General features: G+C 41.2%; 1 protein-coding gene and 1 long non-coding RNA gene across 4 annotated transcripts in view; both read left to right on the top strand.

Moving 5' to 3' along the window:
- SLC25A53 (solute carrier family 25 member 53) overlaps positions 1-22420 on the top strand; it is a 56639-nt gene that overhangs the window by 16097 nt on the left and 18122 nt on the right. The window contains exons 2-4 of one of the 3 annotated variants that reach the window (XR_013413034.1): positions 9773-10036; positions 12293-12499; positions 16794-21768. Coding sequence is in view for 1 of the 3 variants with exons in the window: in XM_015127918.3 (XP_014983404.1) it covers positions 9975-10036 (62 nt within the window). In the remaining 2 variants the exon portion in view is untranslated. Of the gene's footprint in view, positions 1-9772; positions 10037-12292; positions 21769-22420 lie in introns of those variants that run through there. The other 2 variants (XR_001442067.3, XM_015127918.3) reach the window with 2 other exon arrangements.
- LOC144338717 (uncharacterized) lies at positions 12293-21768 on the top strand. Its single transcript, XR_013413039.1, has 2 exons — positions 12293-12380; positions 16516-21768. It is a non-coding gene; the product is annotated as an uncharacterized LOC144338717 (long non-coding RNA).

Raw genomic sequence — 22420 nt, 5'->3', positions numbered from 1 at the left:
CAAGAGCTGATTAGTTGAAGAAAATAGGTGGTGAGTAAGAAGTAGTTAAATTTAACACAAGCCATGAAGATTATACGTAATTATTTCCCCTCACTGGGCTAATGCAAGAATAAAACCCAGGCTTATCCCTGGAGGAAAGCCAGAAACTATTCTGTGATCCCTACCCACAAAAACAAACAAACAAACAAACAAAACACCGGAATCCTGTCTCTACAAAAAAGATAGAAATTATCAGGGTGTGGTGGCACATGCCTGTAGTCCTAGCTGCTTGGGAGGCTGAGGTGGGAAGATTGCTTCTTGAGATCGGGAGGTCCAGGCTGCGCTGAGCCTTGATCCCACTACTGCACTCCAGCCTGGGTAACAGAGTGAGACTCTGTCTCAAAATAAATAAATAAATAAGGAGAGGAGGCTGTATATCGTAGTCATAAAAAATTCAAGACCTGATGTCAGACAACTTAAGTTCAAATGCCAGATCTTCTGCTTATTGGCTGTGTGACCCTGGGAAACTTACTTTATCTCTTTGGTCCTGTTATCTTTGTAGAATGGGAATATCTACCTGCTTCACAGGTTTGGTGAGAAGTTTAAATGAGAGAATGCATCAGTAGTTCAATGCACAATGTCTTGCACAGAGTATTTACTAAAAGCCATTTTATTTTATTTTTATTTTATTTGTGTGTTTGTTTATTTATTGAGATGGAGTCTTGCTCTGTCACCAGGCTGGAGTGCAGTGATACAATCTTGGCTCACTGCAACCTCCGCCTCCTGGGTTCAAGTGATTCTCCTGCTTCAGTCTCCCAAGTAGCTGGGACTACAGGCGCACACCACCACACCCAGCTAATTTTTGTATTTTTAGTAGAGATGGGGTTTTGCCATGTTGGCCAGGATGGTCTCGATCTCTTGACCTTGTGATCTGCCTGCCTTGGCCTCTCAAAGTGCTGGGATTACAGGCATGAGCCACCGTGCCCGGCCTATATTTATTTTTTTGAGATGGAGTTTCTCGCTCTGTTGCTTAGGCTGGAGTGCAGTGGTGCAATCTTGGCTCACTGCAACCTCTGCCTCCCAGGTTCTAGCGATTCCCCTGCCTCAGCCTCACAAATAGCTGGGATTACAGGCATGCGCCACCACGCCCAGCTAATTTTGTATTTTTAGTAGAGATGGGGTTTTACCATGTTGGCCAAGCTGGTGTTGAACTCCTGGCCTCAAGTGATTCACTGGGCTCGGTCTCCCAGAGTGCTGGGATTACAGGAGTGAGCCACTGCGCCCAGCCAATTTTTATTTTTGAGACAGGGTCTTACTCTCTCACCCAGGCTGGAGTGCAGTGGTACCATTTCAGCTCACTGCAACTGATATGGAAGGGGAAAGGGAAGTACTGGGAAGGGAAGAGCATGATCCCTTTCAATGATATGGAAGGAGGCAAGAGTGTGGTCCCTGGCTAGGGCTCTATCCCCGGGCCTATGCCCATGGACCTAGATGAGGACAGGCATTTTTGTTTTCCTGCCCAAATGTTGCATTTCCCAAGACCACCCTGGCCTGCCATACCACCATCCTGTGCCTATGAAAACCCCAAGACACCAGCAGGCAGACACACATGTGGCTGAGCTTTGAGAGGAGCACATCAGTGGAGGAACACACAGGTGGCTGGATGTAGAGAGGAATGCACTGATAGGTACCAGCACACTGGGAGGCCATCGACCAGCAGAACGACATGGAGTTTGGCTAGGGCAGTCAGAAAAAAGCCTGGGTCGTGAGCAGCCTGACTCCAGAGGAAAGCCATCTCCCTTCTGGTTCCCCCATCTACTGAGAGCTACTTCCACTTAATAAAATCTTGAACTCATTCTCCAAGCCCACGTGTGATCTGATTCCTCCAGTACACCAAGGCAAGAACTCCAGGATACAGAAAGCTCTCTGTCCTTGCGATAAGGTAGGGGTCTAATTGAGCTAATGCAAGCTGCCTACGGGCAGCTAAACTAAAAGAACACCCTGTAACACACGCCCATTGGGGCTTCAGCTGTAAACATTCACCCCTAGACACTGCTATGGGGCTCCCTGCCCATCCGTATGCTCCCAGAGAGGTTTGAGCAGCGGGGCACTGAATAAGTGAGCTATACCCCACATTGCACACCCTGCGAGGGGGACAAGAGAACTTTTCCTTTTTCACAACCTCTGCCTCATGGGCTTAAGTGATCCTCACACTTCAGCCTCCCCAGTAACTGAAAGTACGGGCACGCCACCATGCCCGGCTAAATTTTGTATTTTTTTCTAGAGATGCTGTCTCCCTATGTTACTCAGGCTGGTCTCAAACTCCTGGCCTCAAGCGATCTTCCTGCCTCAGCCTCCCAAAGTGCTGGGATTACAGGCGTGAGCCACTATGCTGGCTGGTGGGCAGCCACATTTTAAATCTCTGAGTCTAGCCATAAATCCAAATATCAAATGCACAAAGCCTAAAAACCGTGTGAGTGTGGTCAAAATAGAAACTGTTTTTGAATGCTTTCTGAAATTTATTTCTGTTCTGTTCACTTTTAGAATTTGGTAGCATCTTGAAAATGCCAACAGTCTCTATCATGTTAGGAAGGATCATATGGAGTGGTTTTTTTTTTGTTTTGTTTTGTTTTTTTGTTTTTTTGTTTTTTTTTTTTTTGGGCTATATTTGAGACAGAACATCTGTGAACAAAAGGTCTGAAAAGGAGACTGGAGGAAAGAGACTCTGTTCCAGTGAACTGTTTGCAAACTCAGGAGTCTCAGCCTCCAGTGTAAAACAATAGTACATTTATAACGAAGGATTGAAGCATGGTTAGTTCTGATTGGTCAATGCAGCTGAGTTCTGGTTGGTCCATATAGCTGAGCCCTGATTGGTCAACACAGCTGAGCTCAGATTGGCTGAGTCAGATGAGCCAATGATTGGTTGGTTCAGGGAAGCGCTGAAAGTCTGAAATACAAGAGTGCTGGTTTTCAGGGACCTCAGAGTATGTGTGTGACCCCTAGTCAGTAAAACGGCTTGTTGGCTTTATTTTACATTTAGGCCCAGTGAGCTGCTCAAGATCCAGCTTGAAGGACTGGCGTTTTCAGGTTTATGTTTGTTCACACATGAAAGGAGGAGCACTCACTTTGGGGCTTGGCGGGTGCAGGGCTACAGTAGAGGCAGGGATCAAGCAGAGCATATTTCCAGGGGCTAGGTGAGATTCAGAGGGATGGAGTCAAGTTCCTGATCAGCTTAACCTCCTACTACGAGATTCTACTACCTGAACTTTTATCTCCTTGAGTTTTGGAGGTACAAGGTTTTTATTTATTGAATCATCAAGCATGCATTGAGGCGGGGTTATGGGGACAGTAGTTGGTTTTTTTTTTTTTTTTTTTTTTGAGACGGAGTCTCGCTCTGTAGCCCAGGCTGGAGTGCAGTGGCCGGATCTCAGCTCACTGCAAGCTCCGCCTCCCGGGTTCACGCCATTCTCCGGCCTCAGCCTCCCGAGTAGCTGGGACTACAGGCGCTGCCACCTCGCCCGGCTATTTTTTGTATTTCTTAGTAGAGACGGGGTTTCACCGTGTTAGCCAGGATGGTCTCGATCTCCTGACCTCGTGATCCGCCCATCTCGGCCTCCCAAAGTGCTGGGATTACAGGGTTTTTTTTTTTTAAGCTATTGCATGGGTTCTGGACCCAGGGCAGGCTTGAATCCAAGCTCTAGCATTTCCTGGCTGTGTGACTATGGACAATTTACCCAACCTTTCTGTTGCTCTTTTGCTTCATCTGTAACATGAGGATAATCATATTATTTACCTCACTGAGTTGTGAGCATTAAATGGGATAATACAGATACAGTATTCAGTGCTCAACAAATGTTAGATATTATAATTATTATTCTATAGTGGTTGGAAATATGGCTATTTTAATTCTCTGTGTACATGTTTAATTCTTTGTTTATGCGGTCAACTGGTTTTGTTTATCATTGTGTCTCTGCCTGTCCTAGGCACGACACTTACAAATTTGTTGGGTGCATGAATGAATGTGTGCAGGTAAACAATTGTAATACAATGAGAGGTGCTATAACAGAGCTTGAGTACAAGATACTTTGCAGGACATGGAGAAGAATATGATTAACTCTGAGCATTTCCGAGAACAGTTCACTGAGCTAGGCTGTTCCCTTCCAGAACTTTCACAGTGCAGTGGGCTTTCAGAGCCAACTGCACTGGGGAATTAAGTAAAGGGATGCTAGATAGCCACCAGGTGGCGATATTGCAGAAGGATTCAAGTAGCGGAGGAAAAGAGCAGCCCTTATCCATCTAGAAGTCCACGTTTATGTCCACGTCAGATTTTTTCTCCTGTCCACGAAAGTTCAAGTCGTGATTTCTTTCCCTTTGTTCTGATGGTATTGGAGCACTGCTGTTCCTGCCCAAGGCTGTTTTGGAGCTGCCTGGTGCTGCAGCCACTCTGTCATTACCAGAGGACAGAAATGATGCTGTTCCAGTTGTTGGGCTTCTAATTCTTACATCACTGACCTGCTGTTTCCTCTGCTATGCCTCCCATGGATGGAGTTAAAGGGGTGAGGGGAGAAGCAAAACTGACATATTTTGAGACTTCTGGCACTATATCAGACATATATACATATATAATATGCATGCATATTATGCATATTATATACGTATGTATGCATATTATATACGTATATAGTATGTATGTTATATGTAACATACATAATTATAGACTTTGATATGTGAGTTGTGAGCCATTTTATATAGTGGGAAGCTGAGGCTCAGAGATGGACATCCTTTCAGTATTCAGATAAAATTCTCTAGTTAATCAAACTTGGTATCAGATATTGGAGATACAAAGATTAGGAAGATGTGGTTCCTACCCCTAAGTCTTGTGCTCCTGTAGTACTCTGTTGGTGTGTCTATCACAGGACTTATTACATCATGTTATTAGTGGTTATTTATATGTCTGTCTTCTCAGATAGATGATAAATTCCTTAAAAGGCAGCAGCCATTTCAAGCATTCCTCATACTTAGCATAGGTTCCAGTAAATAGTAGATATTTAACTAGTATGAGGCACAGAATAATTGTGTCTGATGGAGCAGTGGGAACTAGTGAAGAGTTTCAAGCAGAGCAGTGACATGATGAGATTTTCGCTGGAGGTGGGTAACAGGTTGCCCATTGGATTGGAGGAGTGAGTGGAGGCAGGCAGGGAGGTGACTATGGCAGAGTCTGTGCTAGAGGGGATTTGGGCCAGAACAAGAGCAGTGGCAGTGAGTATAGCGAGAAGGCAGGTTGGAGAGTTATTGAGGACATGAATTAGGATTTGGTCATTTCTTAGATGTGCAGATCGAAGAATTCCAGGCTTGGGTGATGGTGGTGCCAGCAGCAGGTTCAGAGTAAAGAGGGGAAGTGGGTTTGGGGTGGGGAACGTGAGTTTGGTTTTGGACATGCTGAAGTTGAGGTGTCTATTCAGGGGGTGTGATATATCAGGATATTTGAAACAAAAACTCAGGAAAGGTTAGGAGTGAAAATCCGGGGATCATGAGGCTGTCGGTGGACCTTAGAAACTTGCCAGGGGATGCCATCACTCCGGGGCAGGACATGCAGTGAAACAGGAAGTGGGCTAAGGATGGAACCTGGGAACCTTGACACAGATGGGCTGAAGAATGAGAAACCTGTGAGAAAGATGGAAAAAGAATAGCCAGGGCGATTGGAAGAAAACCAGGAGGGTGTGGTGCCACAGCAGCCAACAGAGGAAAGAGTTAAGGAGGGAGGGAACACGGGAGTTGTTAGTACTTTAGAGGCAGGTAGGAAGTTGATGGTAGAGAATAGTTCAGTGTGACTGGGCTTTGGGGCATCGTGGAGGAGTGGCAGGAGATGAGCCCAGAAAGGCCATTCGGGCCCTTATGCAAGGAACCTTGGTCACCAGGCTAAGAAGTTAAGGCTTTATTTTGTAGGATAGGAAGAATCATTGAGGGGTTTCCAATAGGAGTAACATGGTCAGATCAAGGTGTTTCAGAAAGTTCAGGCTGAGGCAATGTGGAGGACGCTGTGGAGGAGGCAATGGCTCATTGAAGTGATGTAAAGTGACTTTTGGGCTGTGAAAGAAGACACTGTCTTCCAAGATCTTTAGTAGGTAAAATTGAGACGCCTTGAAAATGGTAGTTAATACTCATTGAGCACTGTTCTAAGTGCTTTTTTTGTTTTTTTGTTTTGTTTTTTTTTTTGAGACGGAGTCTTGCTCTGTCACCCAGCCTGGAGTGCAGTGGCTGGATCTCAGCTCACTGCAAGCTCCGCCTCCCGGGTTTACGCCATTCTCCTGCCTCAGCCTCCCTGTTCTAAGTGCTTACGTGAATGATCTTAATTCTCACAACCAACCTATGAGGTACATTAACATCATTTTATACCTAAGGAAACAGGAACAGAGAGATAAAGTAATGTGCTGAACAGAACTAGTAAGTGGCAGAGCCTAGATTCAAACTCAGGTGGTTTGGCTGTAACCCACACTCTTAACTTCAGTGTTATTTTGCCTTGATTAGATGTGGGGAGTGAGGGGGTTGTCAGTTAGCATCAGGTTCAGCTGTGAGTTATTAGCCATCCAAAATAACGTATGGACTTTCTGTCCCATCGTCTCCACCATGTGACACTTGTCCTCTGGTCATTGCATTTATGTTTCACGCAGTAAAATACTGGGTAGGGGGAAGGGGAGAACAGATATTGGGGAACAACAGAAGTCTCTGCTGTAAGAGAAATCCCAGGACACTGACATTTGCATGGAGGACGATATTGCCACAAATTGAAGTGGTGACCACAGGAAACCTGTTAGACCTTTATCATTTGACAGTTTCTTTTCCCAGAGTCCTTCCTTTGCCCTGGAAATGAACCCCTCTGTGACTCTGGTGCGCTGCTCCTCTCCTGTCCAGCCATTCAGTGCTCGTGAGAGCTTCCAGTCACAGTACCTGTCTCCATGGCCACAGTTGATTCGATTGGTTGAGGTGTGGCATGTGGTCTAGGTCAGGACAATCAGAATGTTTTTCTTCGAATTTTAAAAATTTAATTGAGGGAAAATATTGCCTCTTGGTTTTGTGGCACAGCTAGGAGATGATGTGGCCAGAAACTGCTGGTGGCCCATTTTACAGCCACGGGGAGGAAACTTGTTTCAGAGAATGAAGTGAACTTACAGGATGAGCAATTGAAAGATTCCTGTTCATGTTTGAGTCTCTGATTGTACTTGTCCTTGACGCTCATCTACTTATGATTATGTGAAACTTCCAGTAAATTAACTCTTTGGCCCAAATGGTGTTTCTGTTACTTGGAATCAGTAAAGTCCTAATTAAACCTGTGTTCAAATAGGTAATTCTGGAATCACTGTAGATGTGTTTAGGGTCTCTGTGTGTGTTGGGGGGGTCATAGTAAATAGTAACCAGAAGCAGGGAGGCAATTTTTGAGACTGTTTTAATGGTCTACGTGAAAAACAGTAAGAATCTGAACTAAGATAGTGTTGGTGGGTACTGTAGGTCCTGGCCAGGCTTGCCACTCCCAGTCTCTTCTATCTTCTAGACTGTGAACCAGCCACCTACCTCTATAGGCTGCTCATCTTTACATGGTTGCAGTACAGCTGGTCACTATTCATTACGAGCATATTTTCCTCTGTGTCCTTGGGAATCATTATAATAGCTGGTTAAAAATTCCTGTCTGCTAATTCTAACATGTCAGTCATCTCAGGGTCAGTCTTCATTGATTGCCTTTTTTCTTTGGTATAGGTTACATTTTCCTGTTTCCCATAGGAAACATGTTCAATCATTTTGACTTTCCTCAAACAATGTTCAGTCATTTTGACTTGTCTCCTGGATATTGTAGAGGACATGTTCTAGAGAAACTGGATTCCATTATATCCCTCTGAAAAATATTGACATTTTTGTTTTAGCAGCATTTAACGTGACTAAACTCGAATTCCATGCTCTGTCTCCCTTGTGGCAGGCAGCAACTGAAGTCTCTAGTCAGTTCTTTTAGTCTTATACAGACTGTTTGGAGACTGTCCCATGAGTGCATAATTCAGAGGTCGGCCAGAGATTTGGGTAGAGTTTATACACAGAATTCAGGACTCTGCCTATCTGGCTGTCTCCATTCCAAGATTTTATCCCCACAATTTTCAGCTGCTGTGGAAACTCTGAACTCTGTCCTCTTGTCTTCAAGTCAGTAAGGTTCACCCATCAGGGAACTGATTGGGGCCCACCCTGTGGTTCAAAGTCTTAAAAATGGGAATCTCATCTAGTTTTGATCTCTTCTTTTAAATGTAGATCGTCCTCCAGTTTCTGCCTGCCTTGGGTTGCTTGTCAATACTTGCAGGTAATTAAAAAACAAATTGTCCAGAGTGTATAGTTGTTACATCTGAAGGAGGATGGGTTTGATAGGAGCTATTTGGTCATTTACTAGAAGCCAGAATCTGTCTGGTCACTGTGATATAACCTGTGGTGTGTGTAGCCACGATGTGCTGGCAATGTATTAAGAAATTGTACACACAATCTGGATGTGAGATCCAGATAATGAGGCTTAATTAAGGCAGTTTTTATAATCACACTAAATGCGATGATGTTTCAGGATGGCATGCTCAGGGGTATAAGGAGCTTGATTAGCCAATAAGCCCCCACTTGGGGCTTCCCAGGAACTGAAGTAACCTCACCCTAGAGGTTACCGAAAGGCAACATCCCATTGCTACCAACTTGAGTGCTTCTCCCCATGTGGAGTTTAACTCATTAAATATCTCTAGTCCTGATATCTCTAGATCACCTCTGCTTTATTAAAAAAGGTGTTTGAGTTTATTATAGTAAATGTTAATTTCTATATGGTTTACAGATCAGAATGATGAACTGAGACCCTATCTAGTCCTCTGCCAGAGACCTAGTATTTAGGATGGAGAGGAATAGATAAATTGACAAGCTTTTTAGCAAGCTGAATGGTTGGGGATCAGTGACAAACTGTATTCAGTATAATAGGAGAGATGGTAGAGTTAAGGATGACTTCCAAGTTTCAGCCTTGGGCATCTAGGCGGGTGGTAAATACAGGAGAGAAAAGACAAGGAAGAGAGCATGTGTAAGGAAGATGAATTAAGCTTTGGCTGTTTGAAGTACCCGCTGGACATCTAGGTGAGTACATGAGATTCTGGATCACTGGAGAGAAGTCTGGGATGGAGCTATATATTGAGGAACCACCAGTAGTTAAGTGATAGATGAGGCTATAGGTGTAGTTGATATAACTAGGTAGCATATGCAGAGTGAGAAGATAACTGATAGCAAAGCCCAGTAGATAAGGGGAGAGCCTAAGAAATAAGTCACTTTAGGAGACTGAGGAAAAGACAAGGAAAGGTGATATACAGAAGCTAGGGGAGGAGAATTTCAAGAAGGAATTTAGTGGTCAATAGGGTCCAATTCCAAAAACAAAAAACAAAAAACTAAAAAAAAAAAAAAACAAATAAACAAAAAAACAAGCAAAACAAGTACTGACAGGCATCTATTGGATTTAACAACTAAGACATCTGTCTTTACCTCAAAGATTACAATTTCAGTGGAGTGATGGGGAATGCAGCGGTTTGAGGAGTACATGGGGGCGGTAGTCTGTAACATGTGACTCCTATCAACCAAGCCTCCAAGTAACTGTACCTCTGTGTAGTCCCTCTACTGTTGAATCTGGTGGGCCCTGTACAAAAGTTTAACTGAAAGAATGCAGGGAAATAATGCTGCTTGACTGCCAAGGATAGGTTTTAAGAATCCTGTAACTTTTGCCTTGGTCTTTTGGATCCCTCAGGAACCATGTAAGAAGTCTGACTGCCCTGCTGGAGAAACCAAATGGAGAGGTCCAGAGACAACATGGAGAGAGAGTGCACAGCCCAGCTGAGCCCAGCTTTCCAGTTATCCCCACCAATGCGCCACACATATGAAGGAAGTCATCTTAGTCCCTCCAAAACAACCTAGCCAGCCAGCTGGATACCACTGAGTGACCTCAGTAGATGGCACATGGGACAGCAGAATTATCTAGTGAGCTTTGCCCACATTCCTCACCCACACAGTCGTGAGTATAATTAAATGATTATTGTTTAAGCCCCAAGTTTTGGGGTGGTTTATTATACAGCAGAATATAACTGGAACATTGGGCATTGAAGTAGTGGAAACCATACATGCACGTTATATTTCCGTTAAACTTGGAAAGATCTGATGTAGTGGGAGGGTCACATAAGATCGAGGGAGAATTTTTATGAAGACGACAGAGACTTGGGAGTGTGCATATGCTGATGGGGAAGAGTTAGGAGAAAGAGAATGTTGAAGATGGGGAAGAGAGAGGAGATGGCTGATGCATGAGTTTTATGAGAAGGTAAGGGAAAGGATGAGATGCAAAACTCTGCTGGAGGGACTGATCTTGCATACAAGGATAGTGGGATGCTTCACCTTGTAAAATAGGAAGTGTCTGCCTGCTTCCTGTTCTTTAAAAATGTCAAGCATATCCATGTACTAGAGTGGAGAGAATATATGAAGGTTAGTTGGACAGTACTGGATCTCCTAAGGATTGTTTGACTGAGGCCCTTTCTCTAGACTGCTGACTCAACCCAGGCTGGAGTTAAGTGATTGGAATCCACACCCTTGGACCAGAATCCAAGTTACCTTCTGCTAAAGCCATACATGCACGTTAAAACCACACTTCCACAGAGTCAGCTGGTCTGGGCTCAGTGGGCTCTCAAAATAATACAGGGTTCCATTGCCTCTGACCCAGAGGTTCTCTCCAAGAGAAAGAGCTATTGATGTTACAATTCTGCCTGTCACTGTCCCTGTTATAGCAGGGAGTGCGTACTGGATTAGTACCCCCCAGGAGGATGTGTGGTAGGTTGGGTTGGTGGTGGATGGCAGTTTGTCCCAAAATGTCACTTGAACTTCACCTTTGACAGCTGCAGACTTCTGCATGCTGGTAAGGAATTAAAGAAAGTGGAAATGCAATGCAGTCCAAAATAAACCACTTTACAAAACTTTATCTTATGGAAAATTGCAAACATACACAAAATTAGACTAGTGAAATGAATCCCCATATACCTATCATCCAGCTTCAACAATTACAATTTCTGCTCATCATTTGAATGGCACACACACACATATTTGTGTGGATATATATATGTGTCTGTAGTTTTATATATATAAATAAAACTACATATATATAGTTATATATATAGTTGATTCTTATATATATAAATGTAGTTATATATATATACATATATAAAAAGTTGATTCTTATTATTCACAGATTGCATATTTGCAAGTTCACTTACTTCAAACTTATCTGTAACCCCAAATCGATACTTGCAGTGCTTTCAATAGTCATTCATAGACCTGCACAGAGTGGCAAAACAATTTAGTTGTCAGGCACTCAGTATTCCCAGCTGAGGTTAGAAAAGGTGATGTTCTTGTTTCTGTTCTCATACTGTAAGTAAGTGTTCTTTTCATAGTTGATTTAGTGATATTTTAATGGCTTTTGTTGGTGATTTCACTGTTTAAAATGGCCCCCAATCATAGTGCTGAAGTACCGTCTAGTGTTTCTAAGAGCCAGAAGGCAGTGATGTTCCCTATAGGGGAAAATACATGTGTTAGATAGGCTTCCATTAGGCATGATTTATAACGCTGTCTGCTGTGAGTTCAATGTTAATAAATCAGCAACACAGTACATCCAGAAAAAGGAATAGGAAATTTGCCAATCTATGTGTGAAGACACTCTGTATGGTGCTAAAGTAACATCTTTAGTGTGTGATGAAGCTATGGAATAAATGGAAAAGCAGCAAAGTTTGTAGATTCATGAGATAACTGCTGATTAGAAAAAGCATAGTGGACAGCATGGTTGTGAGGCTTTTGAAAACCAAAGAAATTTATGGTTATGTTAACCCAGGATCAGGAAAATGTTAAACCCTTCTTGGCTAGTGGTTTACTATAAAATACTGCATATAATGTATTATTTTAAGAAATATATATTAAAGAGGGTGTCTTTAGACAGAAGCATACATAAAACAAGGTTGTGTGTATTGATCATTTTAAGGAATGCAATGAGAGGCTCCCAGGAACCTAAACCTGTATTTCTAGTAGGAGCAGTGGCTTGGTATTTGGTAATTCATTGGTTAAGGTGACTTTATAGAATATAACTGCCACAAATAATGAATCAACTATATGTACATGGGGGTGTGTGTGTGTGTGTCTGTGTATGTGTGTGTGTGTTTTGGAGTACTTTAATGCAAATTGCTGACTTTATCTGAAAATGTTTCAATATGTCTCTCTAACATATTGGTTCTTAAAGTGTGGTGTGAGGAGTCCTGGAGACACCTGAGACTGAGACCCTTTCAAGTGACTGGGAAATCCTTTTTCCAACTACATATCTCCATGAGGTTGGATTTGTCTTCATATGATTTATCCAAAACAGCATATTACAACATTAAATGCAGAAGCAAATACGAGAATCTAGCTGTCTTGTACTGAGGCAGACATTTAAGAGATTTTCAGAAATGTAAAACATTCCTAAAATATTTGTTTATGAAAATGCAATTATTTTAATAACATTTTATGTACAATAATCAGTGGATTTATTATTTTAAATGCATTAATACATATTTTAAAAATTTGCACTTTTGATTTCTAATATAATAAATATTGATAGCTCTGTAACCTACATTAGCAAAAGCTCTTTAGGGTCTAAAAGTACTAATATTTTCACCATGTGTATATAATTTTTATTTGTAAATATTAAAATAACTTACTTAAAACATAATAATGCTTTTTACAAAGAAGCACTGATACACTTCTTTTTAGCACTGTTTGTAAAACTTGTCGAAAGGAGGAGGAATTTTTAAACTACCCCAGCTGTGCATAGAAGACAGCTAACACAGGAAAAACAAGTCTAGCAAAGAAATTCGCTAAGGCTACTTTCTGCCACCCTGGAATCCCACACTAGTTTTTTTGTTTTTTGTTTTTTTTTTTGAGACAGAGTCTAGCTCTGTCACCAAGCCTGGAGTGCAGTGGCATGATCTCGGCTCACTGCAACCTCCACCTCACCAGTTCAAGCCATTCTTGTGCTTCAGCCTCCCGAGTAGCTGCGATTACAGGCATGTGCCACCATGCCCAACTAATTTTTGTATTTTTATTAGACACTCAGTTTCATCATATTGGCCAGGCTGGTCTCAAACTCCTGACCTGAAATGATCTGCCCACTTTGGCCTCCTAAAGTGCTGGGATTATAGGCATGAGCCACCGCACCCGGCCCCACACTAGTTATTTTAAAAAATTATTTTAAAATAATTATAGAGTCACAAGGAAGTTGCAAAAGTACATAGAGTCCCATGTACCTGAAACCATGCTTCCTCTAATGGTGGCACCTTATGTTATTATAGTACAATATCAAATTCAGGAAATTATTACAAGATTGTTAACTAGAATATAGACCTAATTTTCACCATTTTACATGCATTTGTATGTGCGTGTGTTTTTCTATGTGGTCTTATCCCATGTATAGGTTTAACAACCACCACAGTCATGATATAAAACTGTTCAATGACCTCCCTTGTGCTTCCCCTTCATAATCATACCCATTCTGCCCCATCCTTGCTCCCTGGCAATGATTAATCTGTTCTGTATCTCTAAAATTTTCTAATTTCAAGAATGTTACATAAATAGAGTCCTATACTATGTAGTCTTTTGGGATTGACGTTCTTCACCAAATGTAATCCTTTTAAGTTGCATCTGGGTTGTTGTGTGTATCAGTAGTTTGTTCCAGCTCAATAGTATTCCCTTGGGTGGACAGACCAGAATTTCTTTATCCAATTACTACTTGATGGACATTTGGGTTGTTTCCTGGTTTTGCAATTACAGATAAAGCTGCTGTGAACATCAGCGTGCAGGTTTTTGTGTGACTATAAGTTTTCATTTCTCTGGGATAAATGCCCAAGAGTGCACTTGCAGGGTCATATGATAAGTACACGTTTAGTCTCATAGGAAATTGCCAGAATGATTTCCAGAGCCTTACCATTTTATATTCCTAACATCATTGTATGAGAGATTCATTTTTTCCGCATCCTTGTGAACATTTGGTATTACTGTTTTTTATTTTAGCCATTCGTATAGGTGTACAATGATACCTTAGCTTATTGTGGTTTTAATTTGCATTTCTTAGTGACTAATGATGTTGAACATGTTTTTTGCCATCTGCGTATTCTTTTTGGTGAAATTCTGTTCATATATTGCTCATTTTCTAATGGAATCTATTTTTTACTTTTTTTTTGGAGACAGGGTCTCACTCTGTCACCCGGATTGAGTACAGTGGCGCAATCATGTCTCACTGAAACTTTGACATGGACTCAAGTGATCCTCCTGCCTCAGCCTCCTGAGTACCCAGGACCACAGATGTGCATCATCATACCTGACTAATGTTTTAATTTTTTTTAGAGATAGGGTGTCACTATGTTGCCCAGGCTTGTCTCAAACCCCTGGCCTCAAGTGATCCTCTCAACTCAGCATCCCAAAGTGCTGGGAATACAGGTGTGAGCCACTGTGCCAAGCCTTTTAATGGAATCTTTATGTCTTTTTTTTTTTTTTTTTAAATTTATTTATTATTATTATACTTTAAGTTGTAGGGTACATGTGCATAACGTGCAGGTTTGTTACATATGTATACTTGTGCCATGTTGGTGTGCTGCACCCATCAACTCATCATTTACATCAGGTATAACTCCCAATGCAATCCCTCTCCCCTCCCCCCTCCCCATGATAGGCCCCTGTGTGTGATGTTCCCCTTCCATGCACACGTATGTTTATTGCAGCACTATTCACAATAGCAAAGACTTGGAATCAACCCAAATGTCCATCAGTGACAGATTGGATTAAGAAAATGTGGCACATATACATCTTTATGTCTTTTTTACTGTTGAGTTTTGAGAGTTTCTTTTCCTCTTCTATCTCCCCCTAACAAGTGCTTTTGCCCAGGCTGGAGTGCAGTGACGTGATTGTAGCTCACTGCAGCCTCAAACTCTTGGGCTAAAATGATCCTCCCACCTCAGCCTCCCAAGTAGCTAAGACTGCAGGCATGTGCCACCACACCTGGCTAATTTTTAATTTTTTTTTTTTTTTTGTAGAGGCTGGGTCTCGTAATGTTGCCTAGGTTGGTCTCAAACTCCTGGCCCCAAGTGATCCTCTCGCCTCAACCTCCCAAAGTGCTGGGATTACAGGCATGAGCCACCATGCTGGGCCAACTTGTGTATATCTGTGAAAAATCCCTTTGGGATTTTGATAGTAATCAGGTTAAATCTATAGATAACTTTGGGGAAGATTGACATTTTTATTATATTGAGTTTTGCAATCACTGAGCACTGTGTGTACCTCCATGTTTTCAGATCTTTGCTAGCTTTCTTTCATCAAGTTTTACGGAAAGGGATGGATGTACTTATGAACTCTCAGTGGCTTCATCCTGGCAGAGAACAGGAATGCTGCTTGCTCTGTGAACTCTGCAGCCTCAGTGTCCTCATTTGGGGTGAAAGCTCCCTCATAAGGTCATTATAAAGATTTAAGGAGATGCTGAATGCCCAAGTCCTGCCTCCAGCATATGTGCTTTTCTCCTTAATTTCCCACTCATTACCTTTTGAGTCTTGAGTTTTCATCTGTGAACCCACATAGGATAATAGTGGGACCGACTTCGAAGGGGTTGTTGTGAGGAATGGGTATGAGAATTCAAGTAAAGCACCAAAGAGACTACCAGACACACTAGGGGTACCATAAGCAGTAGCTGTTATTACCATATGATTGTAGTGAGGTGAAACTATAATTTCTTCCTTTCACTGAGAGAAAACTCTCAAGCAGCTGGTCCAAAGAGCATAAACAGCACAAAGCAAGTAGCAGGATGTTGCTGAAGGTTTGGGACAGTGAAGTGGGTTTATTTTAGCACAGCAGGCAATACGAAATAGAGTCTCAGAACCATGTACCTGCTATGACCCAACTTTTATAGAAAAAGAACAAGAATAGATATGTTTGTGTTTGTGTAAAAGCATCATCTGGAAGAACACACCCCAGACCAGACTGTGGGGAGCTGGGGAACTTTCACTTCTACTTTTTCCCCTTTCTGTGAAAGGTGTTTTTTGGGCTGGGTGTGGTGACTCACACCTGTAATTCCAGCACTTTGGGAGGCCGAGGTGGGCAGATCACTTGAGGTCAGGAGTTTTGAGACCAGCCTGGCCAACATGGCGAAACCCCTTCTCTACTAAAAATATAAACATTAGCTGGGCATGGTGGTGTGTGCCTGTAATCCCAGCTACTAGGGAGACTGAGGCAATAGAATCTCTTGAAACCAGGAGGTGGAGGTTGCAGTGAGCCAAGATCATGCCACTGCACTCCAGCCTGGGCGACAATGAGACTTTGTCTCAAAAAAAGAAAAAAAAGAAAAGAAAGAAAAAAAAGTTATTTCTTTTTAGTTGAGCATGTACTACACTAAACAATGTTACAATAAATTTTTTAATTGAATTTATTTTTATTTTGAGACAGGGTCTTGCTTTGTCACCCAGGCTGGAGTGTAGTGGCATGATCATAGCTCACTGCAGCCTCAACTTCCTGGGCTCAAATGATCCTCCTGCTTCAGTTCCCCAAGCAGCTAGGACTACAGGCATGTGCCACTATGCCTGGCTAATTTTTTCATTTTTATTTTTTGTAGAGATGGGGTCTTGCTGGGTTGCCCAGGTTGGTCTCGAACTCTTGGCTTCAGCAATCCTCCGGAGCCTCCCAAAGTGTTGGGATTACAGGCATGAGCCACTGTGCCTGGCCAGAAATTGTTTTGAAAGGCTAACCAGTAAAACATTAACCAATTTACAAGAGAAAAACAACCCCATCAAAAAGTAGGCAAAGGATATGAACAGACACTTCTCAAAAGAAGACATTTATGCGGCCAACAAACATGAAAAAACGCTCATCATCACTGGTCATTAGAGAAATACAAATCAAAACTACAATGAAATACCATCTCATGCCAGGTAGAATGGCGATCATTAAAAAGTCAGGAAACAACATATGCTGGCGAGGCTGTGGAGAAATAGGAACACTTTTACACTGTTGGTGGGAGTGTAAATTAGTGCAACCATTGTGGAAGACAGTGTGGCGATTCCTCAAGGATCTAGAACCAGAAATACCATTTGCCTAGCAATCCCATTACTGTGTATGTACCCAAAGGATTATAAATCATTCTACTATAAAGACACATGCACATATATGTTTATTGCAGCACTATTCATAATAGCAAAGTCTTGGAACCAACCCAAATGCCCATCAATGATAGACTGGATAAGGAAAATGTGGCACATATACACCATGGAATACTATACAGATATAAAAAAAGATGAGTTCATGTCCTTTGCAGGGACATGGATGAAGCTGGAAACCATTGTTATCAGCAAACTAACACAGGAACAGAATAACCAAACACTGCACATTCTCACCTATAAGTGGGAGTTGAACAATGAGAACACATGGACACAGGGAGGGGAACATCACACAGTGGGGCGTGTTGTGGGGTGGGGGGCTAGGGGAGGGATAGCATTAGCAGAAATACCTAATGCAGATGACAGGTTGATGGATGCAGCAAACCACCATGGCATGTGTATACCTATGTAACCTGCACGTTCTGCACATGTATCCCAGAACTTAAAGTATAATTTAAAAAAAGGAAAAAAAAGTAAAAAAAAAAAAAAAAAATCAACAAATCAGCAAACTACACAGAAGAATATTAGAACAATTTATCTCACATTTCTCTTCCATTGAGCTTCCTGCCTGACCCTAGAGCTCCCTCACCTCTTTGGCTTACCAGCTCCCATCCTTCAAAGTTTCTAAGTTATTCTGTGGAGAATTTGAGCTGCTCTCTTCCTTTAGATCCGGGCCATCTCAGCTAGGTCCAGAGAGCCTCACTCACCTCCCCAACTAAGCAAGCATCCCCAGAGGTATGTTCTTCATGCAAGGGCAGTTCGTGCTCTGAGAGAATTTATTTGGTTAGCTTATAAAGGGATTATATTCTTTTCCCCTGCACACGAGAGAGAGTAGCTTTACTGCCTTTAATGACATCCTATGTGAAGGGTCTGGGAGGGATGGTTTAGGTAATCCATCTACAAGGGTGCTCAGAGAGTTTGGAGAGAGGCGATTGGTGTCATTATGATGGCATTCTGTGGCACAGTACTTACAGTGCACCAGGCGCTCTTTTAAAGACTTCTCAAGTGTTCCTTCATTTAATTCTCACCACAACCCTGTCAGGGACTTCCTGTTATTGTCTCCGTTTTACTGATCAGGAAGCTGAAGCGGAGAAGTTAACTACTTTGCCCAAGTTCCTTTCCTCCTGTGAGGATAAGGAGCCAAAGGTTCAGGAATGCCCAAATCACATCCCTCTTCTTGTCCAACCACCCAACCCCTCCACAAGCAACCTGACCAGCCACCTTTATACAAAGTACAGTTTTCAGATTGGAATACAAATATATCTCCTTGACTCCCTGCTCTGAGAGGTATTTCCTCTCAGACTCCCAAAAGCTGGATTGAGGAACATGGCTTAGTTGGTACAGTATAGCAAAATGTCCTGCTTGTTGAAACTGAATTTGTGATTATCTTCTTTTTCCTCAAGAAGTCATTGAGGGCTGTTGTATTCCTTTAAAAGGAGAATTTAGAGTAGCCAAATAAAAAGGGGGGTGAAGTAGTCTCATTACAGAAAAAAGGGAGTTTGAGCAGCCTTTTAGTAGTTGATTGCCTCAAGATGTGGTATTCAGCCAGGGTGAAAGGAAAGTGGTTGGGGCTGTGGATCTGGATGTTTACAGAAGCTTTTACCTATCCTGAGACTTCAATTCTGCTGTTGGTCTTCAGAGAAGTGTCTGCATCTGCTGAGAAGAAATCCCACCACTGCATTCCAGCGTGGGTGACAGAGCGAGACTCCATCTCAAAAAAAAAAAAAAAAAAAAAAAAAATCAGGAGACATCTAAATTTGTACAAAAAGCTAATAAAATTCTGGAAAAATGGACTCAGAATATAAGAAATGTACAAATAAAAAATATTTGGAATGTGTACTAAATACCACTGAATTGTACACTTTAAAATGGTCAAAATGGTGAATTTTTTGTAACTTTTACCCCAATAAAAATTCTGGAACAAAAAGGGGAGGTAGAACCATGGGTAGAATACAGAAGAATCAGGCCAGGGATGGTGGTTCACACCTGTAATCCCAACACTTTGGGAGACCAAGGCGGGAGGATCACTTGAGGCCAGGAATTTGAGACCAGCCTGGGAAACAGAGTACGATTGCCATCTCTCTCTCTCTCTCTCTCTCTCTCTCTGTCTGTCTCTCTCTCTCTCTCTCTCTATATATATATACACACACACACACACATATACACACACACACACATATATATGAATCATACCATTTGATGTGATATCTAGTAATTGCTTTAAAATACTTCATCAAAATGTGGGGGACTATAGATGAGACAAGTTATGCAACATATTGATAATTCTTGAAGCTGAGTGATGGGTACATGGGGATTCATCATTCATTTTCTATAATTTCATGTGGGTTTGGAAAGTTCCATTGAAAATGTTAAAAACAACCCCCTCCTCCTGCCAAATCATTTGAAAACTTAATTTGGAGAGTTTCTTAGAGCTGAATTGACCTTTAAATATTTTTAAGTATTGAAGTCTCTAGTAGCTCAGAGTTAAAGGGTATTCCCAGCAAGTTAAGAGATGAGGAAGGGCCCTGAATGTGAGCCAGAGCTACTAAAGTAGGATGTGCCACAGGCCACCTCTCTTTCTGCTCTGGTTCCTGTGAAACATAGTGCTTGTTCCAGCAACATCACCTCTAGGAATGTATCCTCAGGAAATAATTGTTCACATGTACAAACCTGTATTTGAGTAAGGATGCTGTTCTCAGTGGGTTTATAACGGTGAAACAATGGAAACAAGGTAATGACTAGCTCTAAAGAGGCTGGCTTAATAAATCATGGATACAAGTAAATAATTGGATTTAATGCAGTTATGAAAAATAATCTAAACACCTTGGACCTCAGTTGCCTGGTTTTTAAATGAAGAAAGCCAAAGGAGAATTGTATTCCTCAACTAGTTTTAGGAGACCAGCAAAACTTTGATACCAGAATCTCACAAAGACATTATACAGAGAGGAAAATTATAGGTGACTCTCTCTTACAGACATAGATCTAAAAATCCTAAACAAAATATTAGCAAATTGAATCCAGCAATATATAACAATTGTAATAAATCAGGACAAAATCTTGTTTATTCCAGGAATGCCTGGTTGGTTTACTATTAGAAACACAAATAATGTAATTTAGCATTTTACCTAATAAATGAGAAAGAAGCATATGATAATCTTAATAGATACAGAAAAAGCATTTCATAAAATTCAGCATCCATTGATTATTTTAAAAACATATGGTAAATTAGGAATGGAAAGAAACATTTTTAAACTGATAAGTGGTATTTACTAAAAACCTGCAGCAAGCATCCACTTAACGTTGAATTGTTCAAAGTGGTCCCCTTGAGTTCAGGAATAAGACAAGAATGTCTCTTCTCACTACTTCTTGTACTCTAGGTCCCAGTCAATGCAGTAAGGTAAGAAAAAGAAATGTATATGGATTGGTAAAGAAGAAGTAAAACTGCCATCATTCACAGATGATGTGCTTGTGTATGCAGAAAAATTCTAAGGAAGCTACAGATTAAAATTATTAAGAGAGACTAGCAAAGTCAGTATACAATATCAACATCAAAATACCAGTTATATTTCTATACACCATCAATAAGCACTTAGAAAATGAAATTTAAACCAATATTTCATTTATAGTAGCATACACAATTACCTTGAATGAAATGTAAAAATAGACATACAAAACCTGAAGCAAAAGTTATGAAGCTTTGTTGACAGTGTCAAGTGTTTGTGAGAATGTGGAGCAACAGGAACTCTCAAACACTGATGGTGGAAGTGGGAATTGGTACAACTTTGGTATACAGTTTGGTGGTGTCTAGTGAAGTTGAAAATATACATAATCTATGAGCCAGCAATTCCTCTCCTACATATGTACGTTGTGTGTGCACATATGTACCAGGAAACATTAAAAACATGTTCTTAGCAACAGTTTTCATAATTGTCCCAAACTGGAAACAGCCCAAATGTCCATCGACAGTAAAAGGATAAATTCTTGTAAAGTCATAGAAAACACAATACTGAGAATGATGAACCAATGCCACATGCAACCAGGTTGAATCTCAGAAGGATAATTGTAAGGGCAATGAGCTGGATACAGAAGGGTATATGCATTATGGTTCTATTTACATAAAGCTCAAGAAACAATAGTGTTTGGGCATCTATATTTGAGTGGTAAAGCTATAAAGAAAAGTAAGAAAGCAATAGCCAAAACTGTCATGAGAGTGTTTTGTTTGGTTTGGTTTGGGAGAGAGGAAAGAGGTTGTGATTGGGCAAGGGCTTACAGGAATTTCTGGAGTTCTGGTGTGTTCTGTTTCTTGATCTTTATGGTAATTTGCTCTATAATAATTTGCTAAGTTGTAAATTTATATTTTATGCACTTCCCTCCGCCCCAACCGCCCCCCCCCCCCGTTAGAGTGTTTTACAATGTGGAAATTTTAAAACAAGATTTATCTCAGGGCTTGTTGTAAGAATGGGATGAAGGATAAAGCCATGTAGAGCTTGTAGAATATGCCTGGCACTTTGTAAGACCTTAATAAATGTTAACTGTCTAAACACAATACAGATTTGTTGTTATTATTGCTTCTCTTATTTGTTGCCAACCCTGCCCCCTGTCCATCATATTTGTTGCCAGTGTTTCTCAGCTTACTGTTGGTATTTTTGTTAATGCTGTCTTCTGAATTATCGATCTTTTCCTTTATACTTTCTTTCATTAGTCTTAACTATAGAAAGTTCTCTCCAACCCAGAGATTTAACATGTATTGTGTTGCAGCTTTCAAAGGGGTTGCTTTTGAACATTTGATTCTTTTTATTCATTTTATAACAACAAAATATATGATTAAAAATATATGAAAAAATATATGATTAGTACATAATTGCATAAAATCTACATTTACTTCTCAAATGTGTCTGGGATTCATATTTAGTGTCATGGGAGAAAGGAAACTGGCCTTTTTTCCAATCAGGTAATGAAGTTCTCCCCAGCACCACAAATTGAACAATTTATCTCTCCTCCACTCACTGTTGCAGCTGTCTCCTCTTGCATACTTCAAATTCAAAACCATTTGCACCAAAAGCATAGACTGGAAACTTGATACCTGAACTGAATGTGATAATACAACTCTGAAGGGAGAAGGGATGGTTGCCAGGCAGCAGGAGGGATAGCTGCAGCAAGGAGAGAATGTGAAAGAAAGGTGGAAAAAGCCTGTGTCA

Source organism: Macaca mulatta, chromosome X, assembly GCF_049350105.2.
Source record: "Macaca mulatta isolate MMU2019108-1 chromosome X, T2T-MMU8v2.0, whole genome shotgun sequence".
Classification (NCBI taxonomy): Eukaryota; Metazoa; Chordata; class Mammalia; order Primates; family Cercopithecidae; genus Macaca; species Macaca mulatta.
The sequence above is the reverse complement of the archived record's forward strand: the minus strand, read 5'-3'. Positions and strand labels throughout refer to the sequence as shown.